Source organism: Jaculus jaculus, chromosome 9 (assembly GCF_020740685.1).
Source record: "Jaculus jaculus isolate mJacJac1 chromosome 9, mJacJac1.mat.Y.cur, whole genome shotgun sequence".
Lineage (NCBI taxonomy): Eukaryota > Metazoa > Chordata > Mammalia > Rodentia > Dipodidae > Jaculus > Jaculus jaculus.
Window position 1 is genome coordinate 115,265,233 of NC_059110.1, and position 20,368 is coordinate 115,285,600.

The window sequence follows — 20,368 nt, forward strand, 5'->3', positions numbered from 1 at the left end:
AAGCCTAAGGACCCCGGTTCGAGGCTCGGTTCCCCAGGTCCCACGTTAGCCAGATGCACAAGGGGGCGCATGCGTCTGGAGTTCGTTTGCAGTGGCTGGAAGCCCTGGCGCGCCCATTCTCTCTCTCTCCCTCTGTCTTTCTCCCTGTGTCTGTCACTCTCAAATAAATAAATAAATAAATGAACAAAAAATATTTTAAAAATGTTTTAAAAAAAGTATCCATTTATAAAAAAAAAAAGTATTTTTACTTACTCGTTTATGAGGAGGGAGAGAGAGAGAACAAGCGCTTGTACCATGGCCTCTTGCCATTACATATGAACTCCATGGGCATGGGCGACTTTGTACATTTATCTGCTTTATATAGGTACTGGGGAATTGAATGTAAGGCCTTGCAAACAAGTACTTTGACTGTTGAGTCATCTCCCCAGGCCTGGCTTTTGGCTTTAGATGGCAAAATACCAGTGGGTCTGCTACCTTGGGATTAACCCTCTCACCTCCTCTCATCGGCGACATGTGGGAACACATCAAACAAACAAACAAGCAGACACAAAACAACCTCTGGAATTAACTAATGCGAATAACTTCAGTCTTGCAGAGAAGAGAAAAAAAAATCTTTACAGCTGTTAACTGTGACCTTGTCCGGCCTTTCCTAATCATTCAAGGCTCCTCATCCCAGACACGGACCAGACAACATAATGAAGGCATTTCCAACTGGGCCCTGATAAATAGGGACTCCTGAGCTGGTTTAGTTCCAGTTCTGCCACCAACTTATGAGGTGACCTTTGATAAGTCCTAGGGTTTCAGTTTTATCTTCTAGGAACTGAAGTTACCAATCCTTACCCTAGTGAGGAGAGAGAGAGAGAGATAATGGCTGGGTTAGTGCTTTGAACTTGCAAAAGGATTATCAGGAAAATCATAATTATTTCCTCAGCCATGGAAGGAGTAGTCTCTCTGGAGAAGGCTGCACTGAGGAGTAGGACAAGCTGATGGGTAGGTGCTGGTCTGATTCATCACAAAGGGGCAGGCTCTATGAAAGGCCAGAGAACCAAAGAGGAAGTCTGTAGGAGTGGACTTAGAAGACATGTGGATTGCCTTAGATTTGTCTTCAGAGTAAATCATGGCTAAAAAAGAAAAAGGTTGGGGCCAGGTGTGGTGGCACATGCCTTTAATCCCAGCACCCAGGAGGCAGAGGTAGGAGGATTGCCATGAGTTCAAGGCCACCTTGAGACTACATAGCGAATTCCAGGTCAGCCTGAGCTGAAAAACACCCCCCCCAAAAAAAAAAAAAACCAATAAAAAAAGTGTGTGTGTGGGGGGAGGTCAACCTTGGAAAGCTGAGTAGGAAGCAAAAATAAAAAAAATAACCTGGTGTCTTGGTGTCTGGAGAAATGATTTAGCAGTTAAAGTGCTTGCCTGAGAAGCCAAAGGACCCAGGTTTGATTCCCCAGGACCCATGTAAACCAGATGCACAGGATGGCACATGCATTTAGAGTTCCTTTGCAGTGACTGAAGGCCCTGGCATGCCCATTTTCTTTCTCTCTGTTTCTCTTTATTTGCCTCTCTCAAATAAATACATAAAAATAAAAACATTAAAAAAATAACTTGGGGGCTGGGGAGGTGACTTAGCAGTTAAGGTGCTTGTCTGTGAAGCCTAAGGACCCAGGTTCGACTCCCCAGAACCCACATAAACCAGGTGCAGCACATGCATCTGGAGTTCTTTTGCAGTGGCTAGAGGCCATGGGACACCCATTCTCTCTCTCTCTCTCTCTTAATAAATAAATAATTAAAAAATATTTTATTTGCCAGGTCTGGTGGCACATGCCTTTAATCCCAGCACTTGGGAAGCAGAGGTAGTGGATCGCCGTGAGTTCGAGACCACCCTGAGACTACACAGTGAATTCCAGGTCAGCCTGAGCTAGAGTGAAACCCTACCTTAAAAAAGAAAAAATATATATATATACATATTTATATTATTTATTTTTTAATTTATTTGAGAAAGAGAGGGAGGGAAAGAGAAGAAAGAGGCAGCTATTGCAAATGAACTCCAGACACATGCACCACCTTGTGCATCTGGCTTACGTGAGCCCTGGGGAGTTGAACCTGGGTCCTTTGGCTTTGCTGGCAAGCACCTTAGTTGCTAAGCCATCTCTCTAGCCCATTACAAAAAAAAAAAAAAAAAAAAAGTTGGGTTAGGCATGGTGGTACATGCCTTTAATCTAGCTAGCACTTGGAAAGCAGATCACCTAGGAATATCACCTCAAGGCCACCTTGAGACTACATAGTGAATTCTAGGTCAGCCTGGGCTAGAGTGAGACCCTACCTTGAAAAACCAAGAAACTAAAAATTAAAAAAATAGGTTGGGGTTGGAGAAATGGCTGTGTTAAGACACTTGCCTGCAAAGACACAAGAGCTAGGTTTGATTCTCTAGTACCCATGTAAAGCTGGATGCACAAGGTGGCACATGCACCTGGAGTTCATTTGCAGTGTCTAGAGGCCCTGGCATGCCCATTCTCCTTCTGCCTCCCTCTCTTTTTCTCAATAAATAAATAAATATATTTTTTCAAGGTAGAGTCTCATTCATGCTCAAACTAACCTGGAATTCATCTCAGGGTGGTCTCAAACTCATGGCAATCCTCTTACCTTTGCCTTCCCAGTGATGGAATTAAAGGTGTGTGACACCATGCCCAGCAAAAATAATTTATCTTTTTTGGTTTTCTGAGGTAGCGTGTCACTCTAGCCCAGGCTGACCTGGAATTCACTGTGGAGTGGGCAATCCTCCTACCTCTGCCTCCCAAGTGCTGGGATTAAAGGCATGTGCCACCACGCCTGGCCAAAAAAAATTTTTTGAGACAGGTAGAGGAATAATGGGATCACCAGGGCCTTCAGCCACTGTGAATTCCAGACATGTGCGCCCTCGTATGGTGCATGTGCAACATTGTGTGCTTGTGTCGCTGTGTCTAGCTACATGGGACCTGGAGATTTATACATGAGTTCTTAGGCTTTGCAGGCAAGCACCTTAACTGCTAAACCAGAGATAGGACTAGAGGCGTGTGCCATTACACCGGGCTCACGTTCCTTTTTTTTTTTTTTTTTTTCTTTTCTGATTATGTAGTCAAGTTTCCTACATTTAGAAAAAATCCAGAGGTCAGCACTTTTAGAATGCAAAAGATAAGCCTTGCCCTGGGAAACCACCATTGTGATCATGGTATCTCCCCTGCCAGGTTAAGTATCTCTCTCTTTTTTTTTTTGTTTTTTGGTTTTTCGAGGTAGGGTCTCACTCTGGCCCAGGCTGACCTGGAATTAATTATGTAGACTCAGGGTGGCCTTGAACTCATGGCGATCCACTTACCTCTGTCTCCCTAGTGCTAGGATTAAAGGTATGCACCACCATGGCCAGCCAGGTAAGTATCTCTCTCTCTTTTTTTTTTTTTTAAAGATACAGGCGTTTATTCATTTATTTGAGAGAGATTGAGAGATTGAGAGAGAGAGAGAGAGAGAGAGAGAGAGAGAGAGAGAGAGAGAGAGAGGGAGGGAGGGAGGGAGGGAAGGAAGGAGAGGGAGGGACCGAGAATGGGCGTGCCAGGGCCTCCAGCCACTGCAAACGAACTCCAGACACATGCGCCACCTTGTGCATCTGGCTTACATGGGTCCTGGGGAAGTGACCCTGGAATTCGTTCAAAGGTTCCTTTGGTTTTGCAGGCAAACACCTTAAATGCTAAGCCATTTCTCCAGCCCCCTCTTTCCATTTTAATTTTTTTTTAAATTTATTTATTTGAGAGCAACAGACACAGAGAGAAAGACAGATAGAGGGAGAGAGAGAATGGGCGCACCAGGGCTTCCAGCCTCTGCAAATGAACTCCAGACGCATGCGCCCCCTTGTGCATCTGGCTAACGTGGGACCTGGGGAACTGAGCCTCGAACCAGGGTCCTTAGGCTTCACAGGCAAGCACTTAACCGCTAAGCCATCTCTCCAGCCCCCCTCTTTCCATTTTGCAAAATACTTTTATTTGCAAATAATGTGTATGTGTGTATATATATACACATATATATTTAGAGAGAGAGACTGAGAATGGGCATACCAGGGCTGCTGCAAACTCCAGATGCCTACACAACTTTGTGCATCTGGCTTTACATGGGTACTGGGGAATCGAACCCTGGTTGTTAGGTTTTGCCAATGAGCCATCTCTCCAGCCCCCCTTTTAGACACACACACACACACACACACACACACACACACACACACACACACACACAATTTATTTGAGAGAAAGAATGGGCATGCCAGGTCTTCCAATTACTGCAAACACACTCCAGATGCATGCACCCCTTGTGCATCTGGCTTACATGGGTCCTGGAGAATTGAACCAGTATCCTTTCAGCCCCTCTTTTTATATATATTTTGTTGATTTATTTAGTTGAGAGAGAAAGGGGGGAAGAGAGAGAGAATGGGCATACCAGGGCCTCCAGCCACTACAAACGACCTCCAAATGCATGTGCCCCCTTGTGCATCTGGCTTACATGGGTCCTGAAAAATCGAAACGGGATCCTTTGGCTTTGCAGGCAAAGGCTTTAACCGCTAAGCCATCTCTCCAGCTCCTCTAATATAGTTATCCTCTCCTCCCACCAAGCTCTGGCTTTGTTCTGGGTCTTTCTTGTCATCGGCCTAAGGTCTGCTCGCATTTCTCCCTCCAGGCCGGCTTTCTCGGCTCCCCTTAGAGAGCTGGTTGTTGCTGATCTCACCGGGTTTGGGCTTGCCCAAGCCTTGTGCTCTATCAGTCAATAAAGATAAATTACAAAATCATTTATTTGTTCTTGTTACCTTGAGGGCTGTCTGAAATTGCCTTGCTTTTGAAAGCCACATTTGCATGTTGCTATGTTGGAGTCAAAGGGTGCAGCTGTGGTTTCACTGAAATTTAAATATTAATAAAACCGGCTAAACCGCTAGCTTTTTTTTTTTTTTTAAGCAGTCTGGCCCTTCTGCTCCTAGGTTGCTAATATAATTTAATCTTTGTCCTTGGCTTTGTAGTTGCTTCAAGGGCCATTTTGGAGTTGACTGAAGCCAGCTGCTACAACTTAGTAGATAAGAACTCTCACCTGCCCACTCAACCAGAAGGCTTGACTTTAGTCTACTAAAGAATCACAGGTTGCTGGGCTTTACACCCCAAAATTGCTGATTCAGTAGGTCTGGGTGAGGCCAGGGAATCTGTACATCTAAGTTCCTAGATGTTGGTGTTGCCTCCACCATAAGGCCTCTATCATGGAGGAATGATTTAAAAACCACTCTAGGGGGCAGGAGGGATGGTTTAGCAGTTAAGGCATTTGCTTGCAAAGACAAAGGACCCAGGTTCGATTCCCCAGGACCCATGTTAGTCAGACACACAAGGGGGTGTACACATCTAGAGTTCATTTGCAGTGGCTGGAGGCCCTGGCACACCCATTCTCTCTTTTTCTCTGTCAAATAAATAAATAAACCACTCCAGGGCTGAAGAGACGGCTTAGTGGTTAAGGTGCTTGCCTGGTAAGCCTAAGGACCCAGGCTTGATTCTCCAGTAGCCGTGTAAGCCAGATGCACAAGGTGGCACATATGTCTGGAATTTGTTTGCAGTGGCTAGAGGCCCTGGACACCCATTCTCTTTCTCTCAAATAAACGAATATTAAAAATATACTCCATTTATGGTGGCGCACGCCTTTAATCCCAGCACTCGGGAGGCAGAGGTAGGAGGATCGCCAAGAGTTCAAGGCCATCCTGAGACTACATAGTGAATTCCAGGTCAGCCTGAGCCAGAGTGAGACCCTACCTCAAAAAAAAAAAAAAAAAAAATACTCCATTTAGCTTCATGTTAAACTGCAATGTCATTTCAGTTTCTATTTTAGCTAGATCTTCACAGTTCAAGCTTTGGGCTGGAGAGATGGCTCAATGGTTAAGTGTGTTTCCTATGCCACTGTGAGGGTCTGAGACCCAGAACCCATGTAACCTGGACAGCAGAGGCAGGAGAATTACTGAGACTTACAAAGGACAAGCTTGCTGGGCATGGTGCTACACACCTTTAACCCCACTGCTTGGGAGGCAGAGGTAGGATTGCCATAAGTTCGAGACCACCATGAGACTACATAGTAAACTCCAGGTCAGCCTGGGCTAGAGTGAGACACTTGTCATCTCAAGGAATAAACAGGCTGGTGAACAATGGAGGAGGACACTTGATGTTCTCATGCCACCACAGTCCAGGACATACATGTGCATTCACCACACACATTACTCAAATGTCAAAAATAAATCTAGGCATGGTGGGAGCACTTGGGAAGTGGAAGTAGGATTGTCATGAGTTTGAGGCCACCTTGAGACTACATAGTGAATTCCAGGTCAGCCTGGCCCACAACAAGATCCCTTGCAAGGTCAGAGGTCAAAGAGTACTAGGCTAGATCAGAGTGCTGGCCTAGCATGTCTGAGGCCCCTTGGGTACATTCCCCAGTGCCATATAAATTGGATGTGGAGGCAGGAGGATCAGAAATGCAGGGTCACCAAAAAAAAAAAAAGGTAAGCCAGGCGTGGTGGCGCACGCCTTTAATCCTAGCACTCGGGAGGCAGAGGTAGGTGGATCACCATGAGTACAAGGCCACCCTGAGACTACATAGTGATTTCCAGGTCAGCGTGGGCTAGAGTGAGACCCTACCTCAAGAAACAACAACAAAAAAAGTAAGAAATGCAGGGTCATCCTCAGCCTACATGGTGAGTTCTAGGATAGGGCAGCCTGGAATACATGAGACCCTGCTTCAAAACACAGTTCATGTTTTTCAGGGTTAGGGAAATTGCTCCAGATTTTCTTCTTGTTCTTTCAACCATTAACTAGGTTCCTTGATCACCCAGAATCAGCTCCTTGTCTTTTTTTTTTTTTTCCGAGGTAGGGTCTCACTCTGGCTCAGGCTGACCTGGAATTCACTATGTAGTCTCAGGGTGGTCTCAAACTCATGGTGTTCCTCCTACCTCTGCCTCCCGAGTGCTGGGATTAAAGGCGTGCGCCACCATGCCCGGCTCCTTGTCTTTATTTTATTTATTTATTTATTTATTTATTTGAGAGAGAGAGAGAGAGAGAGAGAGAGAATGGGCACGCCAGGGCCTTCAGCCACTGCAAATGAACTCCAGATGCATGCGCCACCTTCTGCATCTGGCCTACGTGGGTCCTGGGGAATTGAGCCTCAAACCGGGGTCCTTAGGCTTCACAGGCAACCGCTTAACCACTAAGTCATCTCTCCAGCCCTCCTTGTCTTTTTTAAAAAAAATATTTTATTTTACGGGCATGGTGGCGCATGGCTTTAATCCCAGCACTCGGGAGGCAGAGGTAGGAGGATTGCTGTGAATTCGAGGTCACCCTGAGACTCCATAGTGAATTCCAGGTCATCCTAGGCCAGAGTGAGAACCTTCCTCGAAAAAACAAAAAACAACAACAAAAAATTATTTAATTGGCAGAGGGTGTGGGGACAGAATGGGCCTGTCATAGCCTCTAGCCACTGCAAAGGAACTCCAATGCATGTGCCACTGGCTTACATGGGTACTGGGGAATCAAACCTGGATCCTTAGACTTTGCAAGCAAGCGCCTTAAGGGCTAAGTCATCTTTCAAGCCCCCCTCTTTTGAGATAGGGTCTCTCTTTAGCCAAAGCTGGCTTAGAGCCCACTGTGTAGCCCAGGCAGGCCTCAAACTCTTGGCAATCATTCTGCCTCAGCCTTCTAAGTGTTGGGATTACAAAGCAGGAGTTACCACTTCCAGTTTAAACTGGCTATTCTCCCATCTTAGTTTCCCAAGTCCTGGGACTACAAGGATCAGCTTGTAGACCCCCCTAATCTCTGCAGAAATGGGTTGATTTCAGTTCTTAATTTTCTATCTGCCAGATGCATCTATTTAACTTCCTCCTGCTTTTAGGCAGATTTACAGGCTGTTAGCAAGCACTAAGCCTGTAGCCTGGCCAGTTGATGAGTCGGGCAATCCCTGGGTAGCAGGCCTCACTCTCAGGTTTCCTTAGGCAAATCTGCAATTCCCCCTCTCTGCCCTTCCTTCTATTGCTGCTGGCTTCTGGGGCTGTCCTTATCTGCTCCTAACAGCCCTTACAGGACACATTCTGGGCAGCTTGGCTCCTTCCGCTCCAATCACCCCAACACTGATTTCTTTCTTTTTCTCTTGCCTGTTTTTGAGCTAATACTTTGTGGATGATTCTGGCTGCCTTTTTTAGGAGGGTGACAATCCACTAGAGCTTTCTCTAGGGCTCCTCCCTATGCCTGCCTGATAACCATTTTGCCTTTCCAGCGTCTTTGCAGTTCATTTTATAAAAAAGAGAAAAAGCAGTAGAGGAACTATTCCCCAAATGCTGCTGGGTTCAGAGAGGACTAGAGATTGTAAGGTGGCAGAGTGGGACGACACTGAAGTCAGAGGTCAAAGGAACAAGTAGATTTACTCCATCATCAGCTAGGACGCTTACCCTAGGCACAAGGCAAGAAGACCTTGGGAAAGGTTACACAGAACTTCCAATTAGAGGGTAGACATTTGCTCAAAGACTGTGAGGCAATTATATAGAATGTTTTAGTCAAATCTGCTTTCACTCAGGATTCCTGAAAAGGCAGAGATGTGCTATCTATTTCTTTTTATTATTATTAATTATTTATTTTGGATTTTCGAGGTAGGATCTCACACTAGTCCAGACTGACCTGGAATTCACTATGTCGTCTCAGGGTGGCCTTGAATGAACAGTGATCCTTCTACCTCTGCCTCCCAAGTGCTGGGATTAAAGGTGTGCGCCGCCACACCCAGCTTCTTTTTATTATTAAATTATTATTATTATTATTTTGAGGTAAGGTTTCACTCTAGCCCAGGCTCACCTGGAATTCACTGTGAAGTCTCAGAGTGGCCTTGAACCCATGGTGATCCTCCTACCTCTGCTTCCCAAGTGCTGGGATTAAAGGCGTGTGCCACCACACCCAGCTTTTTATTATTAAATGATTACAGTTTTGTTTTTTCTTTGGTTTTTCTTTTTTTTTTAAATTTTTTATTTATTTATTTGAGAGCGACAGACACAGAGAGAAAGACAGATAGAGGGAGAGAGAGAGAATGGGCGCGCCAGGGCCTCCAGCCACTGCAAACGAACTCCAGACGCGTGCGCCCCCTTGTGCATCTGGCTCACGTGGGACCTGGGGAACCGAGCCTCGAACCGGTGTCCTTAGGCTTCACAGGCAAGCACTTAACCGCTAAGCCATCTCTCCAGCCCTTTCTTTGGTTTTTCGAGGGAGGGTCTCACTTTGGCTCAGGCTGACCTGGAATTCACTATGTAGTCTCAGGGTGGCCTCAAACTCATGGTGATCCTCCTACCTCTGTACCTCCCAAGTGCTGGGATTAAAGATGTGTGCCACCATGCCCAGTTTTTAAATGATTATGTTTATCAAGGGAAGTACAGAGCCAAGGAAAGGCTCCCATGTGGAGGGCCTGGGAAAATTGTGGAGGAAAAAGAAAAGAAAATTCAAAGAGCTCCTGCCACATGGGGAGATGGAGTGGGGAGAGCTCATGAGGAGGGTAAGGGCTAGGGGGATTTCCCCTCGGCTCAGACCAGCTGGGCCTGGGTCTAGCTGAGGGGAAACTCACCAGCAGCTGAGTTTCCAGATGATCAAGCAGCTCAGAGCATTTTTACTTAAAAAAAAAATTATTTTACTTGTTAATCAGAGAAAGGTGGATAAAAGGAGAAAGGGAGTGCCAGTGTATTGCAAATCAATTCCAGATGCATGTGCCACCTTATGTGGGTACTGGGGACTTGAACCTAGGTCCTTAGGCTTCATAGGCAAGCACCTCACTTGTTAAGCCATCTCTCCAGTCTGGACGTTGCTTTTTTTTTTTTTTTTTTAATTTTTTTGGCTTTTTGAGGGTTTTGCTCTAGCTCAGGCTGACCTGGCATTCTTTCTGCAGTCCCAGGTGGGCCTTGAACTCACTGAAATCCTACCTCTGCCTCCTAAGTGCCAGGATTAAAGGCATGCACCACCAGACCCAGCTTTTTCCTTTTGTTTTCAGAAATAGTTTACAATACTTTTTTTTAAACATTTTCTTTGAGAGAGACAATAGGCGCACCAGGGACTCAAGCCACTGCAAACAAACTCCAGATGCATGTGTCACCTTTTGTGCATCTGGCTTTACATGGGTACTGGGAGAAATTGAACTCGGGTCCCCACCCACCAGTTCCTATTTTTCAAGTCTGAGATACTTACTTCGTAGGGTTGTGATGAAGACAAGAGGTAAAATGGAATGGCATTAGCTCTATTTTCTCTACTCACCCTCAAAAAGAGTACTGAAGTGTGATGTCTTCATTCTCTTTGCCTCTAAGGGAATCTCAGTCTCTTAATACTGTAAGGAAATGGTGTGTCAAAGACCTGCTTGGTCATCTGTGGATTAAGCATGTTAAATAGGAGTGGAAGGCAAAATTCTAAAGATGTTATTCCCTGCTTACTGTCTCCTGGGTGTCCAATCCAACACGAATCCAGATACTGTTCTGAAGGGACTTTATAGCTGTGACTAAGGTGATGGACATTAAGACAGGGAGATCACTCTGCTCAGTGGAGTGCAACCTAACTGCCTACAAAACAACGATCTCTGGCAAGAGTCAGAACATGCAGCCATCAGATGCAGCAAGAACCTGACCAGCTAGGAAGACGGAGGTAGTGGGTAAGGAGCTTCTAGAAGGTGAGAATGATCACTGGCCAACAGCCAGCAAGAAAGTAGAGATCTCAGTCCCAAGCTACAAAAACCAATTCTGCCAACATGAATGAATTTCCAGTGGAGTCATTCCCAGAGCCTCTAAAAGAGGACAAAGGCCTGCTGCCACCTTGGTTTAGGCCCCATGAAACCTGAAACAAAAGCCACTTGAGCCACCTTGGACTTTGAAACCCATCACACCCCTTAGCTTTCTGACCTAGTGAACTGTGAAATTCTAAGCAGATGTAAATGTAAATCACTAAATCCGTGACAGTGCGTTATGGCGGCAATAGAAAACACAGGTGTTTAAGCTGCCTCAGTATTCCTAGGAGGTCCACATTACTCTAGACCCCCACCCCATTTTGTGGATGAGACTGAAGCACAGTGAGAATGTTCTTTCAAAAACAGTCATGCTAAGATGCACACACCACTTTGTGTCCAGCTTTTCATGGGTACTGGGGAATTGAACCTGAGCTTTGCAAGCAAGCACCTTTAACTACTAAGCCGTCTTCCCAGCTCCAGCACAACACTTATAAAACATTTTAAGGGGGCTGGAAGGATGGCTTAGCAGTTAAGGCGTTTGCCTGCAAAGCCAAAGGACCCAGGTTCTATTCCCCAGGACCCACATAAATCAGATGCACAAGGGGCACACACATCTGGTCTGGAGTTCGTTTGCAGTGGCTGGGAGCCCTGGCACGCCCATTCTCTCTCTCTGTTCCTTTCTCTGCCAAATAAATAAATAAATAAATAAATAAATAAATAAATAAATAAATAAATAAAACATTTTAAGGGCTGGAGGATGAACAGTTAATGTGCTCACCTGCAAAACCAAAGGACCCAGGTTCAATTCCCCAGGACCCTCATAACCCAGATATATAAGGTAGAGCATGCTTCTGGAGTTCATTTGCAGTGGCGGAAGGCCCTGGTGTGCCCATTCTCTCTCTCTCTCCTTTCTCTCAATAAAATAAACATTTTAAGTTGGGTGTGATGGCATGCCTTTAATTCCAGCACTCAGAAGGCAGAGGTAGGGTGATTGTCATAAGTTCAAGGCCACCCTGGGCTAAAGCAACACTTTACCTCAAAAAAACAAAACTAGAAGCCGGCGTGGTGGTGCATGCCTTTAATCCCAGCATTTGGGAGGCAGAGGTAGGAGGATAGTTGTGAGTTCGAGGCCACCCTGAGAATACAGAGTGAATTCCAGGTCAGCCTGGGCTAGGGCAAGATTCTACCTCAAAAAACTAAAAAAAAAAAAAAAAAAAAAGAACTTAAAAAAAATTATAACAACAGCACACACACACGGGCTGGAGAGATGGCTTAGTGGTTAAGATAGTTACCTGTGAAGCCTAAGGATCCACGTTCAATTCCCCAGCATCCATGTAAGCCAGATGCACATGGTGGCACATGTGTCTGGAGTTTGTTTGCAGTGGCTAGAGGCCCTGGAGTGCCCATTTCTTCCCTCCCTCTACCTCTTCCTCTCTTTCAAATAAAAAAATAAAATTAAATAAATAAAAATAAAATAAATAAAACAGTAAAAAATATTTATTTGCAAGCAGAGAGATAGATGAATTCCGGATGCACGTGCCATTTGTGCATCTGGCTTTCTGTGGGTATTGGGTTGTTTAAACACTGAGCAATCTCTCACGCTCCTTCCTTTTTTTTTGTTTTCAAGGTAGTGTCTCACTGTAGCTCTGGAATTCACTATGTAGTCTCAGGGTGGCTTCAAACTCACAGCAATCCTCCTACCTCTGCCTCCTGAGAACTGGGATTAAAGGTGGGTACCACCACACCCGGCCTTTATTTATTTATAATTTTTTTTTGTTTTTATTTATTTAAGAGCAACGGGGGGGGGGGAGTAGGCACGTCAGGGCTTCTAGCTACTGCAAATGAACTCCAGATGTGTGCACCCCCTTATACATCTGGCTAATGTGGGTCCTGGGGAATTGAGCCTTGAACTGGGGTCCTTAGGCTTCACAGGCAAGCGCTTAACCACTAAGCCATCTCTCCAGCCCACTTTTTTAAAATTGTTATTTATTTATTGGGGTAGGGGGAGAGAAACTGGGAATACCAGGGCCTCTAGCCACTGCAAACGAACTCCAAATGCATATATATGCCACTGTGTGCATCTGGCTTTCATGGGATTTTGAGAATGGAACCTGGGTCCTTAGGCTTCACAGGCAAGCACCTTAACTGCTAAGCCATCCCTTAGGCCAGATTTTACTTACACATGTATCACGTTGGGTCTGGCTTTATTTGGGTAATGGGGACTCAAACCTGGGTTGGTCCTTTAACTGCTGAGCCACTTCCCCATCCCTGAACATGAGATTAAAAAAAAAAAATATATATATAAATATAAATATATATATATATATATTTATATATATTTATTTGTAAGCAGAGAGAGAAGACAGACAGACAATGGACATGCTAGGGTCTCTGGATGCTATAAATGAACTCCAGATGTATGTGTCACCTTGTGCATCTGGCTCTACATGGGTACTGGGGAACTGAACTCGGGTCTTTAGGATTTGCAGGCAAGTGCTTTACCCACTAAGTCATCTTTCCAGTCCTGAACATGGGATTTTTTTTTGTCAATTTTTATTAACATTTTCCATGATTATAAAAAATATCCCATGGCAATACCCTCCCTCCCCCCACCAAACATGAGATTTTAAAGGAACAAATTTAGAGACACTAGCTATTCCCACCCTCAGGTCTCAGGTAGCCCAACCTGGCCTTAATCTCCCGATTTACTGCCTCCAGCTCCCAAGTGCTGGGATCTCACGAGTGCACCACTATACCCAGCTTCGACCAGCTATTCTCTTGAGGCCAAGCCATGCTGTTTCTCCACTCCCAAGCCAACAACAGTTCTAGTATCAGGAACAATAAATAATAAATTAACATCTTGTTTAATTGGTGAGGTTTAAATGGTTTTAAATTCTACATTTATTTATTTTTTACCCTGCTACACATAAAATATTATAGTACAGGACTGTTAAGCACTCAGGAAATGAGACACTCTCTGAGCCTATACCTTTTTTAAAAAAAAATTTATTATATTTATTTGCAAGCAGAGAGAGAAGAGAGGCAGAGAGAGAGAGAATAGGCATGCTAGGCCCTCTAGCCACTGCAAATGAACTCCAGATGCATGTGCCCCTTGTGCATCTGGCTTATGTGGGTCCTTGGAAATCAAACTTGGGTCCTTTGGCTTCGCAGGCAACCGCCTTAACTGATAAGCCATTTCTCCAGCCCGAAAGACCATTTCTTAAACTTTATCCTTGAGGACTTGAGGCTTTAGATATGTGGCTGACCACACTCATGGGCCAGGGGGGATTTGCGCTATCAGGTAGTTTTCCAGATCCTGGCACTGGTTAAGGGCTACGCTGTCCAACACCCAGTCACGAGCCACCACACTTGCTTCATACAGTTGCTTAATTGCTGCAAACAGAACACAAGCAGAGATTAGTGTAGCTCTCCCAGATCAGACTCCTGTCAGTCTACTCCAATAGCCTGACTATGAGTTCTTAGGTTAACCAGGCAGGGCCCAAACTTGCTCTTCAGTAATGCTTTTGGACACAGGTTTACTCAGAGGAATGGCTACTGGTGAGCTCCAAATACAGAGTGAAGTGCTACAATTTAATAATATGCGACAATCAGAATGATAACCACGATCATATGTGGGTAAAATGTGTGCATAAACACACACTCACACACACCTATAACTTGATGGTGATCATCTTCAAGTGGTAGGATTATTATTATTTTTTGGTGTTAGATTACATTTCCTGCATTTAAATTGTATTTAATCTACCTACCATGAAAAACGTTTCTGTATTACTTTTGTCATATAAAGTAACAAAAACAAATTTCTGAAAGGACTGGGGACATGGCTCAGCAGTTAAAGGCGATTGTTTGCAAAGCCTGCTAGCCTGGAATCAGCTCCCCAGTACCCACTTGAAGCCAGACGCACAAAGTAGCACATGTGTTTGGAGTTCATTTGCAATGGCAAGAGTCCCTGGTATGCCTATGCTGTCTCTAATACATTAATAAAAATATTTAGAAAAATATATGTATTTTTGGTTTTTCGAGGTTGGGTCTCACTCTGGTCCAGGCTGACCTGGAATTAACTATGGAGTCTCAGGGTGGCCTTGAACTCACGGCGATCCTCCTACCTCTGCCTCCCAAGTGCTGGGATTACAGGCGTGCACTACTACGCCCAGCCTAGAAAAATAAAATTTGCTGAGAAAAAAAATGACAAAAAATAGCTCAGTGTGGTTGGGGGCATGGCTGTATTCCTAGCATTTAGAAGGCTGAGACAGGAGGACTGCTATGAGAGTGAGGCTAGTATGTGGTACCTCATGAGTACCAGGCCATGCAGTATTGCATAACAAGAGCTTGTCTCAAAAACAAACAAACAAACAAACAAGAAAGCAAGCAAGCAAACAAACAAACAAAGCAAGCTGGGCAAGGTGGCACACATGAGACCCTACCTTGAAAAATAAAAACAAACAACACTCCCTCCCCAAACCCCAAATCAAAAATCCCCAGCAAATAAATAAATGTTAAAAATATCTGCAAACTCACGGAGCAGGTAAAGGAGTGTTGAATGGAACCTGTCTAACAGGACCCCCCCCAAATATGACAGAAGTGCTGACAGACTCTTACCTTGGCAGTCATTCTCTTCGGTCCAGGCTTCTGGCTGTACAACAACAATTGGATGAGCACACTGCATCCCAGGAGGGAAAGAGGATTGAAGATGTCAGAGCAGTACTTGTGGAACAGTCACCTCATCATTTCTACTTTGCTGAAGCAGATGACACCAGAGGCAGTAGCCATAGGGGGAAGGACAACACATGGCAAAAACAGCTTCAAGGGTGGCGCCTGCCTTTGATCCCACACTAGGGAGTCTGAGGCCAGTTTGGAGCTATCGCATTCCAGGTAAGCCTGGGCTATAGTGAGACCCTACCTTAGAAACAGACAAACTGTTCTCAGTTCCCAAGTCCTTACTTATCCCTCTTGGGTGGAATCTCCTGATACAGGCCCATGGTTAGAGGCTCCAGAGGTTACTTTAGGGGGCCTTGCTCAATTGCAGGAGAAAATATTGTATTTCCCCTCTAACAGGGCCCCAAACACTTACTGTGAATGATGACAGCTCCTTCACCACAATAGCCCCACACAGCTGCAGCATCCACTCCAGCTGATCTATACAGGAAAGCCACATCTAAAGTCATCACCAGCAGTCCACGTGCATAGCCTGTACCCTCCACGACCTCCCCTGGAGAGCCAGCCTTCTCAGTGAGAGGACAGAAAGGCCTTACAATTAGTATGGATTCTAAGTCAATTTGCCACTGATATGCTACCTACTATATTAGTCTCCATAAAGCCACTTGATAGATAAGGGTTCATGGTCTTTCAAATATTTTGAAAGGAAAAAATTCAAGATCTAACTTCCATTAATTTACTAAATTACTAGATAGTATCTGTGGGAAAAAAATATCTGTCTTCTTCCTCCTCTTTCTTCTTCACTCCCTGCATCCTAATTCTGTGTTGGTAATTGATAATCACGCCACCGAGAGCACCAAACTTGGTGGTAATTACTGCAAATGTCAAGAGATAGGAAGATAATTCATCCTGTGCAAAAAATATATATGTGCCATCATGGTCAGGGACTCAGCATGTCAGTGGGAAAGGTCACATGCTTAGCTGGAATCCATACACTCTGAGCAGTAAAAATCAGAAAACTGAGCTGGAGATGGTTTAGTGGTTAAAGCACTTGCCTGCCAAGCCAAAGGACTCAGGTTCAGTGCCCCAGGATCCACACAAGGTGGCATGTACATCTGCAGTGGCTGGAGGCCCTGGCATGCCCATTCTTTCTTGCTATATTTATCTCAAATAATAAATAAAAATAAAATATTAAAAAATAACTTTTTAGGGGAGGAAGATAGCCCTGGAGGTAAAGGCTCTTGCTTGCAAACCCTGCCAGCCTGTGTTTAATTCCCAAGTCACCCACATAAAGACGGATGGGCATTCATTTGCAGTGGCAAGAGACCCTGACACACATGCAAGTAAATAAAATTCTGTTTCTATAGCTATATACATAGACATGTAAGATGTATGTATGCATTCATCATGGTGAGTGGATGGGTTAGAAACATACATACCAACAAATAAGTAATAAGACTTGAGTATTTGGGACAAAAGGTTGGCATGGGAGAGAAAAATGGGCAGCATTGGTGGGGCGTGGTGATGCATGCTTTTAATCCCAGCACGTGGGAGGCAGAGGTAGGAGGATCGCAATGAGTTTGAGGCCACCCTGAGAATACATAGTGAATTCCAGGTCAGCTGGAGCTAGAGTGAGACCCTACCCTGAAAAAACCAAAAAAGGGCAGCCTTTGTTTTGAAGAAACCAAATGTATGCATTACAGGGACTATAGCTGAACACCACAGCAGTCTTTTGTTGTTGGTGCTGTTTGAGACAGGGTTTCATGTAGCCCAGGCTGGAGTTGAATTCCCTGTCGCTGAGGATGACCCTGAACATCTTCCTGCTTCCATATTCTAAGTGCTGGAATTCTAGGCATATGCCACGCTTGGCCCCATAACAGTCTTGACTACCACAAAGCAGTCAAAGTTAACTAGATGATTATTCATCAAGAGTCACAGTGTGCATTGGGCCTATACATAGCCTCAGATCCATAGGGTTTACATAGTTGCAATGCCTTCTTCTCTGTATTACATGAAGATAGCTTATGAAGGGCAGAAATCTTTTTTTTTTGGGGGGTTTTCAAGGTAGGGTCTCATTCTGGCCCAGGCTGACCTGGAATTCACTATGGAGTCTCAGGGTGGCCTCGAGCTCATGGCGATCCTCCTACCTCTACCTCCTGAGTACTGGGATTAAAGGCGTGCACCACCACGCATGGCCAGAAATCTTTTTTAAAAGGTCTCACCGTAGCCCAGGCTGACCTGGAATTCACTATGTAGTAGTCTGAAGGTGGCCTTGAACTCACAGCAATCTTCCTACTTCTGCCTCCAGAGTGCAGGGATAAAAGGCGTGTAGTATACCTCCACACCCACAGAACTCTTTTTGGACATTCATAAATTCATAAGCCCCAGGTAGCCTCTTGCTAATTTCTCCTTCCTTCTTCCCTCTCTTCCTCCCTCCTTTTTATTTTTGGCTCATGAGGGAGGTAGTCTTACTCTAGCTCAGGCTGACCTGGAATTTACTATGTAGTCTCACACCCAGTTCCTCTTGCTAATTTCTTTTTTCTTTTTCTTTGGTGTTTCGAGGTAGGGTCTCACTCTGGGCCAGGCTGACCTGGAATTCACTATGTAGTCTCAGGCTGGCCTCGAACTCATGGCTCTCTTGCTAATTTCTTCCCCTTTCTTAGTCTAAATGGGCAATAATAACAACAGTTGCCAGGTGTGGTGGCGCATGCCTTGGCAGAGGTAGGAGGATCTCCGTGAGTTTGAGGCCACACTGAGACTACATAGTGACTTCCAGGTCACCCTGCGCTAGAGTGAGACCCTGCCTCAAAAATCCAAATAACAATGACGACGACGACAGTTGTGCCCAACTGGAGTGTAGCATGTAGTGGCCTAAATCCTGACCTCAGTGGTCTTGTGTCCCTGAGAAAGGGGGCAGGCCTAGCTGCAAGATGGCATCGAGGTGCTCATTTGTTTGGAAGGGGGTAGAGACATTGAAGAACCTCTAGTACATTTCACCAATCAGAGGGACCCTGCGTAGGGTGATCCTGCTTACATCACTCTACCAGGTAAGACAGGCTGGGGCGACAGTGCTGCAGCTGTCTCAGGATCGTACCTTTGGGCATGTTGGTAAAGGGCTCATAACAACACACTTGTAGGCCCTTGAAGATCTGCAAAGAAGAGAAAGAACAGTGGGGATGAAGAAACACAGTTGTAACTTTTTTTTTTAAGAGTAATTTTTTTAAAAATAAAAAAGTACAGTGAGCTGGGCATGGTAGTACACATCTTTAATCCCAGCACTCAGGAGGCTGTGGTAGGAGGATTGCCATGAGTTTGAGGCCAACCTGGGCTAGACTGAGAACCTGCTTCAACCATCCCCCCTCCAAAAAAATACAGAAATCCCTGAAAAACAAGTTTTTCCCCACCTGACAATTTCTGTGCTCCTTCCCAGAGATCAGTCCAATATCCTGAACAGTGATTTAAGACATTTCTGAAGAATATGTGCAGTTGATCTACACTCTGGTTAATCTTGTCTCTCAAGGGATAAGGATCCCTGTCTTCAAGACTACCCCTTAATGACCTTTGCACGTGATTTTACTACTACATCCCCCCTCCCCAAGGTAGGGTTTCACACTGGGCCAGGCTACCTGGAATTTACTACGTAGTCTCAGGGTGGTCTCAAACTCACAGAGATCCTCCTACCTCTGCCTCCCAAGTGCTGGGATTAAAGGTGTGCGACACCACGCCCGACAGTGATTTTACTTCTTGTTAGAGATAAAACAAAACAAGAGCTTTGAAGTTATGGGTTGAAGTCTGATGTCTACTCAGACTTGGTACATTAATACTCTAACCATGACCCGGGTTAGCACAGCAAGCTATGTTTATTTTGTGTCTGCGTGTTCTTTTTCTCTGTTGACCTTTTTCTGGTCCTCCAACATCTTTTCCTTCATAGTGCTCTAAGAATGGCCAGCATATCTGGTGAGTTCTGATGTAGAGTACAGCCTGGTCTGTCCCCCTCACTGAGCTGACTGATCTGAATGCCTCGTTTTCTGCTGACACAGATCACATATTCCTTGTGGGGGACTTACTGTGCTTGGCAGTGTTGCCCAATGAAATAACTTCCTCCCTCCCTCCCTCTCTTTCTTTCTTTTGGTTTTTCAAGGTAGGGTCTTGCTGTAGTTCAGGCTGACCTGGAATTCACTATGTAGCCTCAGGGTAGATTTGCACTCAGTGATCCTCCTGCCTCTGTCCTCTGAGTCCTGGGATTAAAGGCATGCACCACCACGTTTTATCAGACAGGGTCTGATTTAGCCCAGGCTTTGAACTCTTGATCCTCTTGCTTCAGCCTCAAGTGTGGGGTTACAGGTGATCACCACCATGGCCAACTTGTCTGTGGGTTCTTTTTTTCCTTCTTCTTTAAATTTAAATTTCTGAATATGTATGGGCCTGCCCATGCCATGGTGTGTATGTGGCGGTCAGAGTTGACAACCTTAGGGTATTGGTCCTTTCCTTGCACCCTGAGTGAGACAGGGTCTCTCTTGTTTGCTACTGGGAAGGCCAGACAAGCTTGCCTGCAAGTACACTGGGGTGAGAGATGCACATACTACTTGTGTCTGTGGTGTTGGGGATCTGAACTTTCGTCCACAGGATTGTGGGGCAAACACCTTTAACTACTGAGCCATCACCCCCACCCTTGTCTCTTTCTATGAGACAAGGTCTCATTCTGTATCCCAGACTGTCCTAGAACTATACTCAGAGAAGCCTCTGATTTGCAGCAATTCTCATGCTTTTGACTCCCTAGTGCTGGGATTACAGGTATGAGCCATCACACCTAACTCTGAACTTCCTATCTTTCTTTTTTTAATTTATTCATCTTGTTTTTTTGAGGTAGGGTCTCACTCCAGCCACAGGCTGACCTGGAACTCCCTCGATTGTTCCATGTTGGCCT

At 45.1% G+C, this 20,368-nt stretch overlaps 1 protein-coding gene and 1 pseudogene across 2 annotated transcripts in view; both read right to left on the reverse strand.

Moving 5' to 3' along the window:
• Positions 1-3,102: 3,102 nt before the first annotated feature.
• LOC123463632 lies at positions 3,103-3,230 on the reverse strand (annotated as a pseudogene).
• Positions 3,231-13,863: 10,633 nt separating this feature from the next.
• Positions 13,864-20,368, reverse strand: part of Brca1 (BRCA1 DNA repair associated) — an 85,197-nt gene continuing 78,692 nt past the window's right edge. For both annotated transcript variants that reach the window (XM_045159815.1, XM_045159814.1), the window contains exons 21-24: positions 18,536-18,590; positions 15,857-15,921; positions 15,385-15,445; positions 13,864-14,157 (exon numbers count right to left, since the gene is read on the reverse strand). In XM_045159815.1, coding sequence (XP_045015750.1) covers positions 14,036-14,157; positions 15,385-15,445; positions 15,857-15,921; positions 18,536-18,590 — 303 coding nt within the window. In that variant the 3' untranslated portion in view covers positions 13,864-14,035. The remainder of the gene's footprint in view (positions 14,158-15,384; positions 15,446-15,856; positions 15,922-18,535; positions 18,591-20,368) is intronic.